Genomic DNA, 17,958 nt, shown 5'->3' with positions numbered 1-17,958 from the left:
CCAGGTGAAAGGTACTGAAGAAAAAATGTAGCAATATTTGCTACAAGAGAGAAGAGACACGGTATAGTAGACAGAGGAGGATATTTTTAAAATTGGAGAATAATATTTTTTTTATCTTGGTAGAAATCGTCCAATAGAGGAGATATTGATAATATAAAATGTAAGAGAAATAAGGGATAATAATAGAAGCAAAATCCCTGAAGTTGAGGATAGATTAGAATAATAATCAGAGGACCAGCAGAGCGTAAATCTAAGGCAAGAAGGTAAACAGGAGGCAGAATGTTAGTGGATTCCTGTCCGAATCCTCACATTTCTCAGCGAAGTATGAATCGAGATCATTGGCTGAGTTGGTTGGTGGAGGAGAGAAAGGAGATGTGTAAGAGATTCGAGAAGAGATGAGAAAGTATGAGATATTGGTTTTTGAATGGGTGGGGAGCAAAACTAGTGAATTTGAATAGAGTGTCCCTTTTAGATTTGGGGCAAAAACTAACTGCAGAACCAATCAGCAGGATTCGGTTGTTGGTTACATGCACAGAACAGTCAGGTTTTCCCAGGGTTAGAGACCTGCCAGAATGGTATGATGAAGGCATAGAGTAGGGAAGGAACTGATGGCATTTATGAGGAGTGATTACAAACAGGCTATGGAACACAGATTGGGGGAAGTAAGGGAGATGAGGAAGTGAGGGCCATAAGGCTCTCCCTCCTTCTAAATTTACACATGCTGATTCCTCTCCTTAGGCTCATATTTGCTTGTTCATTCTACAAATTTCATCTCAAAGGTCACTGACTAAGAGCCATTCTGGATATCCCAACACCATTTCCGTCCACCACACACACACACGCACGTACACATGCCAACATACAAACACATACCAACCTGCAATCTCAGGCCTCCGTGAAGTCACCTTGTTCTGTTATGTACTTGTAGTTCATAACATTTAGCCCAATTTGTAATTATATATTTCTGTGATTATTTAATCCCTCCCCTCCCCAATAAACTATGAGTTTCATGGGGGCAGAACAGTGTTGATTTTACTCTTTGTAATATCTCTTGTATCTTATACCATGATTGGCACATAGGAGTTCAAATACATAGGTTCAATAGTTAATTTATGTACATTGGCATCATAGGGCAGTGGGTTTGGGAACGATTTGAGAGAGAATTTGACGCATAAGGCAAACTACCTTCTTGGCACGTGCTGATAGGTAGAAGTCTTGGATCTAAATAAAATATAAGAAAATAGTTTCAGTGGATTTACTTGAGTAAGACAGGCTGAAAAATCTGAAATGACTAGGGTGGTCTTGGGATGTCTTGGTGGGTATTCAGTCTTAGACAACAATTTAGTTTTAGTGTTGTAGTGAGATGTAGAAAAATCACTGGATTCATAGGTGGGTCATTATAAGGGAAGTCCAATCCTGGCTTTCAAAAGAAGTTTAATAATATTGCAAATAGGAACGACAGGATTGATTTTTTTTTTTTTAGATGCAGAAGTAGGTGTTGCAAGAGATCCTTCTAGGATATTTCATTAAAACAGTAAGAAATAGGAAATGTGATTTTCAAAGTTCTCTGCAGGAAATATAGTATATCCAAAGGCTTTAATAAGCTGGGTGGTAGAAGTGGTGGGCGAGGCCTAAAATGATGCCAAGATTCTATACCCACCTTAAGGAGAACAGGGGATGTGGGGTGAATACCAACTGCCTTCCAAATAACTACAGGCCACTGCAAGGAAAGAAAATATATAATCTACAACATTAGCATGAGAATTGAAAGTGGTAACCCAATTCAAGAAGGAAAGAGCCATGAGCACTGGATTCGAATTTTTCTCATCTAAGGTGGGAACTCCTTTTGAAGTTCCCAGATGCTTAAAAGACATGATACCAACATGCACATGGCTAAATTGGTATTGATGAGGACCTTGCTAATGATCGGCATAGGAGGGTCTGTGAAGAATTGCCACTTTGTGTTGGAGAGTAAAGGCACTTTGTTGTACAAGATTTATAGCACAGGGGGAGGAACTTCTGTGGGTGACGTCTTTGAAAATGCCTTTTTCTACCAGAAGCAGGGATTAAGCATTTAGGGAAAATAAAGCAGGAAGGCTGTTTAGAATAGATCGGGAATTGCAACTCTCAAAAGTTGGCCAGGTTTTGTTGTCCCCCACTGGTATGGAATCCTCTTGAAAGTTCTCAATGTTTTAGAAATTTTTAATAGCAGTACTGTGGTGAGAAATATACTCTAAGTATCTCTCACCATTCTACATTTATAAAGTTAGGACAATGACTCCAAGGTGATGTTTGTGGGAGTCCCACTCTCCTCGGCCTTGTATCTTTGTAAGGAAAAAAGGTGTGATCCCTGAGACATCTAAATTAAGAGGCCATTAAAAGTATTTTTTAATGCATCCTTAAACCTGGGGAAACAATATCACCAGCATACCTCTGGACCGCCATTTTTGATCCAAAAATGTACTTTTGTACCAATTTATGTGATGTTACTAAGGTTTTCCTGATAGTTATACCAGTGTTATTTCTTGCTTCTGTTGAGCAGTATAATGTCCTGGTCACGGACTTAAATCAGCCACTTTTGATCAGCAAGGGCAAATGGAAAAAGAGCCAACAGGACACACAACACGAACCAATAATGCTGGTTCCTGAGCTCTGCCACCTGACAGGTACTGCGATTTATCCTGTCTCCACAGAAGAAAACCCCGCTTTAAAGTCACAGATATTATGATGTAGGAGTGTGGGCATTTCACAATACTCTCTGTGACCCAGAGCTCTGTTCTCCGTTGGTTCTTGCTCTTCCGGATACAACAGTTAAGTCTTCTCTAAGAATTCTTGCTTGTTCAGCTATATCTTTTGGATTTTTTTAAAAGGTCTAACAAATACAATGCGTAAAGACTATGGGGTGATGAGAGACTTGGCTGCTAGTACAAGGTTGAATCCAGAAGTAAGGCAGCAGAAATTGCAAAATTTCATGAATGCTATGCAAACGTAAGTGCTACTTTTTTGGCTCTCTGACTGTCTGTCTGTCTGTCTCTGTCTCTCTGTCTGTCCCTCTGTGTGTGTGTGTATGTACATGCACTGAAATTGAGATCTTTGCAGGTCCCTTGACATCTATCCCAGATTCTTCAATTGAAAAATGAGTTGGAAAGAAAGTGGTTTTTGTCATTGCAATGTTAGAGGAGACCTAGAGAGGGTAGAGTGAACCAGAGTACTCTAAGTGCCGACACAAATGTGAGAGCAAAACCAAGACTATTTCAGAACTTTAGGGAGTTTATCTGCAGCATCTCAACATGAAGGATGAGCAATAAGGAAAATTGCCCTGTGTTTTGCGAATGGTTAATTGCTTTTGATTATTTTCTTTGGTTGGATCATGTGGAACTATTTTAACTTTCAGAGATGAGAATGTGAAAAAGGAGCTTCAACTCTGGGATTTCAAGTTTGATGCCAAATTTTTGTCCTTCACAGGAAGAATTTTGAAAGAAGTGAGAATTTTCCAGGGGAAAAGAATGGTAAGACAGTTTCAAAATTTTCATGTCACAGTTGGGTCAAATGAATAGTAACGCAAAGAGAAACTAACACAGCCATGTCAGTAACTACGACTGCTCTCTCTCCTTAGGCTGCCTGTTCTTTCTATATGAGAGAATGACAGTCCAAGAAGAATGCATGTAAAACACTTGGCATATCGTAAACTTAGCATTACATCTTTATTAGTATCGTGGACAAATGAACTACCAAATGTATCCTTAAGAGTCAGATACCTAAAATCAAAGTAATCCAGAGTAACCTATGATAGAATTCTAGTGTTTTAACCTATATCTTAAGGAAAATAGCTGATACAGTCATGACTGAAGTTTAAAATTGTAGTATTTCAGTAGGAAAGAGCACAGACTTACAGTGGAAAGGATCTTGAATGATTTTTTTTAAATGAAGTTTTATAGCATGTCTCGGAATTGTTTTTTCAGTTTGACTCCCATCCACAATCTGCCGAATGGGCAAGAGAAACAAGAAGTGGACCCTTACTCAGTGTGAAGTCACTAGATAATTGGCTGATCCTCTATACAAAGAAAAACTATGGGGCAGCCTGCTCCTTAATGCAGAGTCTACGGAGAGTCACACCCACCATGGGCATAGCTATAAGAGATGCAAAAATGTAAGTCGATCAGAAATAACTTCCAATTTAAAAGTTAGTTGTCAGCAATCGGAAGGTAGAGTAACTGAAAATATTAAATTGTAGGAATCTGTTGCTTTATCAAAACTCTGAAAGTCTGTAAATAGTCCAATCTACTCCAGTCAACAAGTATTAAAATAGGTTTTTGTGCTATATGATTTGTGGCTCTTGGCATACAAGTTGAGGAAGATATGACAATTAGCAACTTGATGTGAATGGATGGGGTGATATTAAGAACTAGTTCCCAAATATGTTTCCAAATATTGAATTTATTTTAAAAACAAATTTTAAACTGAAATGCCCATTTTGGCATTTTTTAATCTTGTCTTTATATCATGTTTCATTGGCTGTTTAAAATGTTTCTTATATGTTTCACAGTTCATTACCTTTCGAATATAGATGATATACTTATTTTCTAGGCTTGAAGTAAGTGATACAGTCAACTCCTATGTAACTGTCTTAAAAAAACATGATTCATCAAATACACAGATGGTAAGTGTCTATTTGCTATGTGCACAGTCTTTCGCGATTGTTCTAACACTGTATTTGCATGCATTTTAGAACATGGAATGTTGCCATCAGTTTCCTAAACTATTAAATGAATACAAATCTACCTCTCTACTGTAGTACAATATACACCGGGTTTTAGCTGTTACTTAATACTGCCATATTATACTAATTCTTTCAGGCTCAAGGACTTGGCATTATCTTGTCTCAAACTGAAAAACACCATACAAATATAAAGTGATATGGATTTCTGGTAATCGCCACATTCATCATTTCTCTCTCCAGTTGTAACCTGCAAAGCCTATGATCTGTCTCTTCCAGCATATGCTCTGCCCTTTGCTCAGTACTTTTCGGGGGAATTTTTTCCCTTTCTTTTCTCCCATCCAATGTTTTTGACCAAGTTGTCATAACGTTGTGTCTGAATTACTAAAGTAACATCTTTTTTCTTCTTCCTTTGGGCTCTTTCTTCTAATCCATCTCACATTCTTCCTTCTTCCTCCAGGATGATCTTTAAGAGGATCTTTGTTTCTTGAGCATAAAACCAGGGTCTTTCTCCTATTGTCTTATTTATGAAGCCTAGACTTTTCTCTCCTTTTTGTTTCCACTAAGGAACCTTTGAGGCTGCTCTGAAGGGTACCTTCTCTGAACCATACTCATTCTCAAATGAAATGTCTTATGTTCAAAATCCTGTTGTACTTACATTTTTTGCCTTGCTTCCTGTTGCTTGCTTGTCTATTATATCTCTTTCTTCTCTGGTGGTCAGTGTAGCCTTAAATGCTCAGCTGGATCAGGAAAGCATCCACTGGGAATGAGCGAAGGCTTACATTTAGTACATGAGGATCAGAGTTGAAGGGGCCTTAGTAGTTGTTTGAATCCCAACCCATTCTCATACCAGGAATTTCCTTTGCTCATTTAACATTTTTAATCATGGGGATTTCTTTTAAAAAGAAGTCCTTTATCTCTTGAATGGGAACTTATACCACTTTTACTGATTTATCCTCTTTTACTCAAAGCAGCCCCTTAAAAATTTTAAGGTATGTCAGATGTTAAGGGGAGCATGACTACAATCTTTTTTCTTGTGCACTTAGAATGATCAATAATATAGAGACCGGAAATTATATGCAAAATTGTCTCACAAGTACAAATGAAAATCTTTATAGACCTGGACTAGAGGGGAATTCATGCACGTAAGCAGGGGTGAAGCCAGGTGGCTCACAAAGTTCAAAAGTTGTGTGGCATTAAGCAGAAGGCCAGAATAGGGCTCTGTGAGATAATCCATTGACTGCGATAAGACATCAAGCCACCTATTTATGTTAAGTCTAAAATAAAAGTTACAATAAAGATTGGTGGTAACAATACCAATAATGCATAAGCACTCATGTGGTTTGGCAGTATATTTTCTTTATACTGTATGCAGACAACAGCTTACAGATCATGATTTTAAACAAGTTGTGATGAGGAGGCACACGTGTTTGAATAATAAAAATTAATTCCTATAAATGTGTAAGTTGGAGGAGCAAAGCAGAAGTAGAATAAATGTATACTCAAACTATAGGATATGGTTTTTTTTTTTTTTTTTACAGGAAGGAAAGCCAATCTAGTATTGTGTTAATGATTTAAAGCTAAAGAATAAAAATGAAATAGTGATCTCACACATAATATTAAAACTGGTTCCTGAAAATCAGATATTTGCAGTAAAAATGCCAACTGGGAATACAGTCCCCTATTTTAAATAGCGAATCTTACAGTTTTTCTCTTTAAAATCATGATTACACATTAATCCAATCTAAAGCCTCGGGTTTGTTTTCTTGAATGTTTAAAAACTTTTAAATTTATATTTTACTGTAATTTCAGACTCATGGGAAGAGTTGCAAAGATAGCACAAATCTTTCTATAACCGTTATCCAGATTTCCTAAATATTAAATTTTACCACAGTCATATAATCATTCTCTCTTATGTCTCTGTGTATAATCATTTTTTCTCTCATATATGTAACATATATGTACCCACATACCCATGTTTATGTGTCATTCACAGTAGTTATAGTCTATGTATTCCTGAGCCATTTGTCTCATCTAGACCCTATCTGAAATTCTACTAATCCTCTCCTTTATAGCAAAATAAATTGTTTGTCCGGTCCATATGGGGTCGCTTGAAGCATCTGATCAACATGTTAATCTCCATTCAATCTCTGGAAAATTTCTTCAGTCTTTATTTGGGTTTTATAGCCTCAACATTTTGGAAGTGCGCTGACCATGTAGTTTACAGAACAATCCTCAATATGGGTTTGCCCATTTCCTCCTCGTTCAATTCAGGTCATGCATTCTTGCAGAATACTGAAGAAGTCAGGCTGTGTTGTTCTCAAGTCATGTTATCAGGAAGCAGGTGATGTTGATTTGACTGGTAATTTTAATTTTGATGATTTAATTAAGGCGAGGTCTAGCAGAGTTCACCATTTCAAAATTATTGTTTCTTCTGTTTGTGATTGATAACTTTATTGTGGGGTGACACTTGGAGATTCTGCAAATTTCTGGGTTCGCATTGAAATTTCACTCGCTAATTTTAGCATCTATTGATGATTCTTGTCTGAAACACTTATTATGGTGCTCACCAAAATGGGGATTTTTGTTTTCAATATTCCTTCCATATTTATCAGTTGGTATTCTTGTGTAAGGAAGACCTTTTCATTCTTCTCTATTTACTTATTTACTTATGTAAACATGGATTTATGTAATGGATTGTAATTTACTCTTATTTGTTGCTCACCTTTTCCCTTTCACAAGTCACTGTCCTGCAAATGCAACTTCTACCCCGTGTTCTATCACCATAGCTTGGTGTTGCCTGTTTTAAAACTTTACCTGAAAAGAATTATACGTTTACAGGGTCTTTTTTTTAATCTTCTGCTGAACTTTGAGATTCCTCTTTGGTGGGTGTAGCTGTAGTGTATTTGTTCTCTCGCTCTGCATAGTATCCCATTGTTTTCAACTTAATCTGTTCTATTGTTGATGAACCTTTGAGATGTTTTAGTTTTGCTATGACTTATAGTACCATTATGATTACTCTAGACCTGTCTTTTGTTCACATAGGTGTGTATTTCTGTTGGGGATTTACCCAGGAGTGGAATGTTCCATGTCATTAGATGCTACTAATCGGTTTTCCAAAATGTACACACCCACCATCAGCTTGAGCATTCTTGTAGCTTTATGTCTTCTTTAACACTTAGCATTATCCATCTAATCAGTTTGTTTTTGAATGGCAGACACTCAGATTTTAAGCCAAGTACGTACTCTTTCCTTGGCAGGACCTGGTTTCAGTTTCTATCCTTCTCCATCTATGAGTTTGTCAGTCTTTTCATAGCCTTCCAACCTCCCATCCATATTTATTGGGACAGGCAGATACCATAAGGTAATGCAGCCTCAGCTGCTGAGATCATCTCTCTGGGTCCCTATTTCTCTTCTTAACCTTATAATTTTTTATTGCCTCATCAAACTGGCTAAGCTTTGAACAGGCATACTCCTATATTTTTATCAACTTGAGTAGCTCTTCTTAGGAAAAGACAGATCCATTCTATTCCAGAAGCTGAAATTTTAGGAGACAACATTAGCTGACCACTCTTAGGAAACTCAGATAGTCAAATAAAATAATTAGAATCTAGATGATTTTAAACTCATATTTAAAAACCTGACCTACTAACCTACTAATACATGTATATATCTATATCTATGTAGAGATACACGTGTGTGTGCATGTGTGTGTGCGCACATGTGTAAGTGTAATCTGTACCCAAAAGATCAGGTGATTTTTAAAAGTGTATCTGTAAGTTCATTTTGTCTTTGTCTTTCATTGGTCACAATGGACTTAGAGAAATCCTATGCAAGTAATGAAGGACCAGTGTCCTATTGACCACACGTGTTGACCACAGTACATTTCAATTAGGAATTGTTAAACCACATACACTCAAGAACCAAATAATTATTTTTTGAGTAACAGCTCTGTTAGAGGATAACCTCAATGGAAATTTTAAAAAAAGAACTTTTATAACTGAGGTACCATGTAAGTACTATGTATCAAAACCGTGCGAAACAGAAGACTGGAAATGAGATGGGACCTGTAGCCCTTCAGGGATGCACTGGGAATGAAATATGAATTTTAATGCACTAAGAATAGAGTAAAGCAAAATAAAGAAGAATGAAACAAGAAAATGAAAACAGACTAAATAGAGAACTACTAATAAATCTAAAGCTGAAAAAATTTTAAATTTGATATTGTCAAGACTGAAGAAAAGACAGAGGAAGGCTTCATGAGATCAGTAACAAGTGGAGTTCATTATTACAGATTCACTGGAGGACCACGAGCTAGAGAGTGCCAGTTAATTTGAAAGTTTGAAATAGTTTTTAGAAAAAGTATAAACAATTAGCTGGTTAGTGCGATGAATTATTGGGAAAAATGTTTCTCTTAATCAAAGCAGTAATGCATTTGATAAAATTCCACATCTGTTCATATAAAAAGAAAAAGTCCAGAGTGAGAAAATTATTTACCCTCATCTGATAAAGGTGTCTGCCAAAAACTTCCTACAAGCATCATCATGTTAAAAATAACATATGGATGATTTTCACATTACAGTTAGAAACAAGGCAAGCGGTAACCACTCTTCCTGACCACTCAGTGTCCTACTGGAGGTCTTTGTGAATATTTGGAACCTTAATCTGCTACTTGTACATCAGGCAGTGTCCATAACTCCCAAGCTTGTATACTCGGGCAAATAGGGATCATAGTATTGATCTCAGCAGGTTGTCGAATTAACTGAGTCAACTAAAATGCTTGGCAAGTGCCCCCATACATAGTGATCATCCCATAAATGGTGACTATCCTGATTATGACCTATTTTGATCTACATTTTTAACCCAATCTTGTCAACTTTATAATAAACTACTGGGAATTAAATAACTAGGACAAAGAGATTTTGTAAGTTTAAGCGACTGACACATATTGCCAAGTGACTGTTGTGCAGCCTGTTTCTTCCGCATGCTCACCCTCACGATAGTTTAATGTAATGTGATTCTAGACCTTTCACTGTCATGGATTCAGGTATTTAATAAAGAGACTTGACTTTGTCAGTATTCCTCTTAAGTAGTATCCTCGATGTGGTATCCATTTCTCATATCACTGTGTTCTTGCATCTCGGGGAAGTTCATGCTTGCTTTCTTTCAGGTAGTTTGTGTGCTGTCCAGTGACAGGAAAGAAATGTACGATGGCATTAAAAAATACCTGTGTGTCAATTGCCCGATTCCAAGCCAGTGTGTGGTGGCGCGGACCTTGGACAAACCTCAGACGCTGATGACCATTGCTACAAAGATTGCCCAGCAGATGAACTGCAAGATGGGAGGAGCCCTTTGGAAGGTGAAAACAGGAGTACGTTGGAATTTATTGCCTTCTCTTTATTTCATGGACTTTGTTAAGATTCTGTTGAACTATTTTTTAAATTTAACTGAGAAATTTGCCTATATTCTGTTCTAACTCAATTTACTACCTTTTTCAAAATTGAAGTTGCAGAATGCAATGTTCATTGGCATTGATTGTTTCCACGATGTTGTAAATCGACGGAAGTCAATTGCAGGATTTGTGGCAAGTGTCAATGAAGACTTAACGGAGTGAGTAAGCTTTGGCAGACATAGGACAGTTAGTAACGATCTATAGACCAAATAGTAGAGGTGGACCTGACTAATGTTCATTGACTAGCTCCACGGACAAGCTGTTCTTAGCCATGTGCCCTCCCGATCTTCTGGCAAAGTTATCCTCCCCAAATATTTTGCATGAAGGGCTTAGCATCATTTCCTATTGCTGCCTAGGAGTGAGTAAGCTTTGGCAGACATAGGACAGTTAGTAACAATCTATAGACCAAATAGTAGAGGTGGACCTGACTAATGTTCATTGACTAGCTCCACGGACAAGCTGTTCTTAGTCATGTGCCCTCCCGATCTTCTGGCAAAGTTATCCTCCCAAAATATTTTGCATGGAGGGCTTAGCATCATTTCCTATTGCTGCCTAATGAATTATGTCAAATATGACAATTTGAACAATTCCATGTAGGTCAGATGTCTGGCATTGCATAGCTCTCAAGGCCTTACAAGGCAGTGATTAAAGTGTTGCCAAGCCACATTCTTATGAGGCAGCTTGGGCTCCTCTTCCAAGAGCACATAGTTGTGGCAGAATCCATTTGCTTATGGTTGTAGGGCAGAGGTCCCTGTTTCAGAAGAAAGCTAAGATATCAGAAGAAACCAATATTTTGATCTCTGCAGGGGAATGGATCCTTCATTGGATCCTCAGCTGGTGGGGTGGTGGTGATGTCATCGATTAATTTAGAATTAAAGTGATACAATTTTAAGAATCTAGTTTTCCAGACCGATGGCCTACTTTTCTCGAAACAGGTGGTTCTCTCAATGTATCATCCAGGAATCGGGGCAGGAGCTTGTGAATGGGCTGAGGGCCTGCTTGCAAGGTCAGTGTCCTATGACATCTGGAGTTCTAGAGTCTAATAGTAGATCCCCACCAGTGGAGAGATTGTCCCCCAGGGTACATTTAGCAATGACTGAAGGTACTTTTGGTTATCGCAACTGGGATGGAGGTGCTACTGGCATGTAGTCTAGTAGGTAGAGGGCAGGGTGCTGCTAAACTGCTTAGTATGTATAGGATAGCAACATTGAAACCACCACCACCACAAAGAATCATCCGGCTTGGAATTTCTACTGTTATTGAGAAATCCTAGACTAGACTGAAGGCTTAAGCAGGGAAACTGCCCTGAAAGCTACAGTGTTGAAAAATGAACCTGAGAAGTGGTCAAAAATAAGCAGTGGCCAGTCTGTTCCAAGTTAGTTTATTTCTGTGTATTTCTGGTTTATTTTCAGAGGCCCTGAAGCTCTGGTATGAACGTAATTCACTTCTGCCATATTCTATTATTGTGTATCGGGATGGAGTGGGAGATGGTCAGCTTCAAGCATTGATTGACTATGAAATACCACAGATTGTGTCCTCCTTAAAGAGTATTTTCAATTCACAAAAGTAGGTATATAAATTGTAAAGTGTGGATTTTGTAATCTAAATGGTTTAGTCTTTGAAAAAAATCTGTAACAATTATGATATGTGAATTACGAGAAAGAGCTCACTACAGAGAGCTTCCGCTGATGGATAGGGAGAAAACAGGCCATCACCTCTTTGACTTTGTGCTTCACGCCCAAGTCAGAGTACGGAGCGGAATTGTGACATTTCAGTGGCAGGTTGTTCTTCCCGAAGGAACCCCTACAAATCTTTCCCTTTAAAAAATCTCCCTGCAATGAGTCTTTGACTATGCCACTCTGAACAAGCCCAATCCCGTCTGATCTCGGAAGCTAAGCAGGGTTGGGCCTGGTTAGTACTTGGATGGGAGACCACCTAGGAAGACCAGGTGCTGTAGGCATAAAAAATAAAAAAAATGAAAAAATAAGTAAAATAAGAGATTGTAAACTGACAAGGTCCTTGCAATCTGTGAGGTCATCCAAGGGTTGCCTCGCCCCCCAAAATAAAATTAAATAAATTAATGAATTAATTAATTTAATTTAATCTCCCTGCAAGCCTCTATGTAGGACAGCTTAACCTTAATAAATAAGTAAAATAAGAGATTGTAAACTGACAAGATCCTTGCAATCTGTGAGGTCAACCAAGGGTTGCCTCACCCCCAAAAATAAAATTAAATAAATTAATGAATTAATTAAATTTAATTTAATCTCCCTGCAAGCCTCTATGTCGGACAGCTTAACCTCAAATAGTCATTAAAATCCATGAATATAGTCTGTCAATGGTGTTAAACAAAAATGCTCCAGACTGAAAGTTGTCCGGAAAAAAAGGGGTTTGTTGAGCAATAGGTGAGCCAGAGGGAGTACTAGGTCCTAGGGCCCACAGTCTAAACCAGCAGCTACAGGGCTGGATGGAGAAGACAAACATGTCGCCGTCCTGGAGTTGACAAGTCTCTTTTACACCGAGTTTGGGGAAGAAAGATGCAACTTGTTTTGAAAGAATTTATATTGGCTATAGATGAGGGTGGGGTGGGAAAGGGTGAAGCTGGGAAAGCTCTGGGATAGGTGAAAAGTTTGTAGGAAGAAAGACTCGTCGCCTCTGGATTGGTTGTGGGCAAGAGTCTAGAAATTTCATGCACAAGCGGATGTAATGGTGTCTGGTGGTCTGCTATTCGTTTTAGATAACTGCTGAAATAGCTTCCTGGAAGTTGACTCAAAGTTTCAACATACAATCAGGAATGTGGGCAGTCTTTTGTTGGTTTCAACCTATGTCTGCTAACCGATTCACTTCCCTTGTCTCTTCCTCCCACCCTCTAGCTTGCTGTAATTTAGGACATCTCAGAATTTCTTTTTCTTGTCAATGGTTTGCACTTCTCCAACTCCTTTATCCTGGAGTTTTGTAAGTCCCAGGGCCAGGGATCCCTCCCAGCTGCCTCTGCTGGCCTCATTTGTTTATCTGTGAAGCCTGGTATCTGACATAGATAATAGATGTGATGCTGACCTTGTGAGGAAGGGACCATCCCCCTAAGATATGGATGGCTATGAAGAGGAACCTACCCCTTTACTACCTGAATCAGCCATGTGGAGTTCAGATACTAAAACTGGGGAATATAGAGAGCTGCCATCTGCAGGCTCTTTAATAGTTCCTATGGATGTGGTGTTTCAACACTAAATGCTTCTGAGATGACATGAGTGAACATAGTATTTTTCAGTTTCATAATTTTTTTCAGTTTTAAACTAACTTTCATTGTGGTGAAGAAACGAATAAACACCAGATTTTTTGTCGAGTCTCAAGGAAGACTTCAAAATCCATTACCAGGAACAGTTGTTGATGTAGAATTGACCAGGAGAGAATGGTAAGCCACCTTTATTGTCAAGATTTCATTTCATTAAGATGGTAACAGAATTTTTTAAGGTTTGCATGATTTGGAGGAAAAAAGAAGTATTGACTTAAGGAATGTTAAAATTATATGAATAGGTACATTGGATTATAGGTTTTGTTTGTTTGTTTGTTTGTTGTTGGTCTTCAATCATTTTCTTCTCATAGAATTAAAAAAATATGCTGTAAATATACTTATCATTCTAGGATTCTTCAGTTGTTAGGATGAACGGTGGGACTTCTGGTTAACTTTAGACTTGTCAGGTCAATTATGCAAATGAGAACATTTCATAAAACCACAACGAAAAATAAAACATTTGTTTGTTTGTTTGTTTGTTTGTTTTTGGTCTTCAATCATTTTCTTCTCATAGAATTTAAAAAATATGCTGTAAATATACTTATCATTCTAGGATTCTTCAGTTGTTAGGATGAACGGTGGGACTTCTGGTTAACTTTAGACTTGTCAGGTCAATTATGCAAATGAGAACATTTCATAAAACCACAACGAAAAATAAAACATACCAATAGATAGGGAAGATGAAGTAAAACTAAAGACAGACAGAAATATGGATCGATCTATTAGACGGTAAGAGGAAAGAAAAAAAAACCAAAGTATGAAAAACAAAGCATAACGAAGATGACACACATAAAAAATAAATTCAATATTTACAATACGTTGATTAACCTTTCCTATTATATCATTTAGGGAGTTTGAATATATTCAGGTGATTCTTTGGGAGAGGCAGGAAATGTCCATCCCTGGATCTTTGAAATGAGTTACTTATGACCATATCAATTAGCCAGTTTTATATTTATGCCTCTAGGCATCAGTTCATATGCTTTTAAGTCTAAATCCAATAGGAGTTCTTACTTGGGTCATTGATTTCACTGTCTTTTGTAGATTGGCTATATTGAATCATTGCTCAACAGGTGGCCAACCTTTTAATGTTTAGAGTTTAAAGTTTCCTTTAAACTCTTGTCTATAAAATGGGTTTCTGTAAAATATTGTCACTTTAAATACTAGTTTGCAACATTCTTTTTCTTCTAAAATAAGCTGATACCCACATGCTTTATTTTCTAGGTATGATTTTTTTATTGTGAGTCAGTCTGTGAAAGATGGTACTGTCACTCCCACTCATTATAATGTCATCCATGACACAGTTCGCTTGAGCCCAGATACAGTACAGTGTCTAACTTACAGACTATGCCACATGTATTATAATTTGCCAGTAAGTGTTTTTGATACCAATTTTTCTTTAGATCTGTAAAATTGGTCAAAGTTAAATCTATGCTTTTTGAACCTTCGAATTCATATCTATGAAAATGTAAATTCAGGGAAAGTAGATATAAAGTTAAAAAAATTTTTTGTTCTCTTTTAAACTAAAGGGTGTCATCCGAGTTCCTGCTCCTTGTCACTATGCCCATAAACTGGCTTACCTTGTGGGCCAGAGTATTCATGAAGAACCACACCATTCCTTGTCAAACCGGCTCTTTTACCTTTGACCTACAGAAGAAAGCTTTATGGGATATTGAAAGCCACAAATTGTAAATGTTTTTTTTATTTTTGAAGCTCTACATCTGAATTATTTTCCTAGATGCAGAGTTTTAAATTCTAATCATTCTTGATTGGGCATGGAGGAGATTAAGAGTGGTACATGCCATTTTCAATGCTACCACTGACTTAAGATGAGACTTCTGATTTCCAGACAGAGAATTGACAGTGAGGATTTCATCTTGCAATTTACCTTTCAAATGTATTGCAATGACTTTATGATTAATCCTGCCCAAACACTTTCCACTCCTAGGAATGCTACTCTGCTAATTGTAAAGGTTACACATTAGTTACATGGAGATTATATCTATGAGCATGTAAATTCTACTCGGAAAATGATATCTACTTTCTTTTGAAACATTTTAATTTTAAAGGACATAAAAATAAAATTAAATGAAGATGTGTGCAGTATTTTGCATGAAAAATAACCTGCATATTGTTTATTCTTTGTACCAGGGTGGGGATTGAACATATTTTTGGTGGAGCTGTAAATAAGAACAACCTTGTGATTTAAAAGTTGGCAGCATAAGATCATTGAAATGTTTTGTCACTTTCCCTAAATAAGGGAAATTAAGAGCTCTCTTAGCATTTCCATTCCATTCATTCTCTTGTGCAGTTTCAAGTGTGGTGTTAATTCTGTCAGCTGTACCACAATCAGAAGACAGTCTTGAATAAGTTGTTCAAATGTACCTATTATGTTTTTCCTGAAAGCAGACATATTTTTTTCTCTCCACTCTATCTTTAAGTAGACTCAGGAAATAATATGTGAAACTGTCTTCTTACACTCCTAAACAGAGTAGTATAGTATTTTGAGGGTGGGAAGGAAGTAGGTTAGCTTCAAATATACCAGAAAGGGTATGTTTCAAAACAATGTAATTGCTTTGATTATAAGTAAATTAATTTAGGTTTGTAATCTGAACCAGTCTTATAAGAAAATTAAAAGTCATCTAAAAAATATAACAGATAACATTCTACCTAGCAGTACTGTCAGTAATGATAAATATAATACAGGAGATGGGTCTATAATTAAAAACAAGTTAAGGCAGCATGTTCTTTTCTGAAGCTGAAATTTGATTTATGATATTATATTTCTAGAGATCTACAAAACTAATTGGAAGAAACAAATTCAAAGTAGTTATTAAAAACTTTTTGAATATTTCCTATAAATGCAGTACAAATACTTATAACACTTTATAATGATAGCTTCTAGATTTGTCAATTTAAAATTCAATAAAGGTATGCATGTTAAAATCATCGAATTTGGTCTCATCATTTTTAAAAGATATGCTTATCTTAGGCTTCTTAGTCTGATTGTTGCTTTTCTAAGATAAATGGAAATATTGGGGTTAGGGCACTATCTGATTTTATCAGCCTCCTAGTGCTTTATAAATTAGATGAAGGAAGCTAGGTATTCATATTTCTAGGAGAAAGTTTTATTGTCCCAAAGGCTTATAAAATTTCTATAATGTATCACAGTGTCTAAGTTTCATATTACTGAGTAGACATTGGGAGGACTAATTAGTTTTTCAGAAATGGATTTGGCCTAAGTAGCGATATGATATATAATCTAAGAAAAATGAACTTCTTGACTCTTAATGAATAAGTAATACATATTTAATATATATGAAACTTTCCACTGAATACAGCTCAGAAAGCTGGATGGAATATTAGAACTAAGAGTTGACATAGCAAGACAGAGACAGCTTTCCTTAGAAAGGCCTGCCTGCTAGATTGGCCAACATCTGAGAATGCAGAATCTGAAGGGTCCCTACTATTCTCTAATAAGAATGGCTCCCCGTGCCTAAACTGTTTTTGCAAACTGTGGTTCTGCTGAATCTCTTTCCTTCTGGAATTCTTGAATTTGGGCACGTGCTAAGCAGAGGGTACATAAATAACCAGTCACCTCTGGTCACGCAGTCTCCGATGAACTTCCCAGACATTCACAGACATTGTCACAAGTTATTGCTGGAGGAATTAAGTGTACCTGTGTGAATGTTGGAACAGAATTCTTAAAAGTCTGTGCACCTCATTTTCTCTGGACCTCCCTTTATGTGTCCGTTCCCTTTGCTTATTTTGCTTAGTGTGCTTTCACTGTAATACATCACAGCAATCAGTGTGACTACATGCTGAGTTCAGTGAGTCCTAGAGAATCACAGAACTTGGGCAGGGGGGCTCTAGCCACTCCTTGAACGTAGGCTGGAACACAAGGAAAAAAAAATAGGCACCGTCTCTGAGAAAAGTCCAGACATTAGACTTACTAGACAAAGACTTTGTATCTATCATATATGTTCAAAAAAAATTTAAAGCACATTTAAAGAACTAAATGATAGTGTGAGAATTATGTCTCTCAAGTAGAAAATAATAAGAAAAAAGCTATAACTTATAAAAGATAGCCAAATAGAATTTCTGAAGTTGAAAAGTATAATTAAGTGAAAATTTTAACAGAATAGCTTTTATTAGCTTCCAACGGCTGCTGTGACAAAATACTATAAACTATAGGACTTAAAACAACAGAAATTTATTGTTTCACACTTCCGGAGGCTGGAAGTCTGAAGTCAAGCCACAGGATGGGCTGTGCTCCCTATGAAATATCTGGCACATTAGACTTGTCTTTTTCTAGCTTTTGATATTTTCTGGAAATGCTTGGTTTTCCTTGGATTACAGTTGCTATCACTACAATCTATGCCTCCAAACTTCCTTCTCTTATAAGGGTATTGAGTCCTTGGAGTAGGGCCTATTCTAATCCAGAATGACCTTATCTTAACTTGATTATATCTATAAAGACTATTTCCAAATAAAGAC

General features: G+C 37.0%; 1 protein-coding gene and 1 pseudogene across 1 annotated transcript in view; both read left to right on the top strand.

Annotated features, from left to right (window-relative positions):
* Positions 1-15,107, top strand: part of PIWIL3 (piwi like RNA-mediated gene silencing 3) — a 30,799-nt gene extending 15,692 nt beyond the window's left edge. Inside the window, exons 9-20 of the mRNA XM_015590532.1 lie at positions 2,540-2,666; positions 2,871-2,988; positions 3,395-3,509; positions 3,963-4,150; positions 4,588-4,660; positions 9,888-10,088; positions 10,224-10,327; positions 11,105-11,175; positions 11,582-11,735; positions 13,456-13,581; positions 14,686-14,833; positions 14,991-15,107. Coding sequence (XP_015446018.1) covers positions 2,540-2,666; positions 2,871-2,988; positions 3,395-3,509; positions 3,963-4,150; positions 4,588-4,660; positions 9,888-10,088; positions 10,224-10,327; positions 11,105-11,175; positions 11,582-11,735; positions 13,456-13,581; positions 14,686-14,833; positions 14,991-15,107 — 1,542 coding nt within the window. The remainder of the gene's footprint in view (positions 1-2,539; positions 2,667-2,870; positions 2,989-3,394; positions 3,510-3,962; positions 4,151-4,587; positions 4,661-9,887; positions 10,089-10,223; positions 10,328-11,104; positions 11,176-11,581; positions 11,736-13,455; positions 13,582-14,685; positions 14,834-14,990) is intronic.
* LOC112480932 lies at positions 12,011-12,129 on the top strand (annotated as a pseudogene).
* Positions 15,108-17,958: the final 2,851 nt, after the last annotated feature.

Source organism: Pteropus alecto, unplaced genomic scaffold (genome assembly GCF_000325575.1).
Source record: "Pteropus alecto unplaced genomic scaffold, ASM32557v1 scaffold190, whole genome shotgun sequence".
Classification (NCBI taxonomy): Eukaryota; Metazoa; Chordata; class Mammalia; order Chiroptera; family Pteropodidae; genus Pteropus; species Pteropus alecto.
Note: the sequence above shows the minus strand (reverse complement) of the source record. Positions and strands in the feature narration are given on the sequence as shown.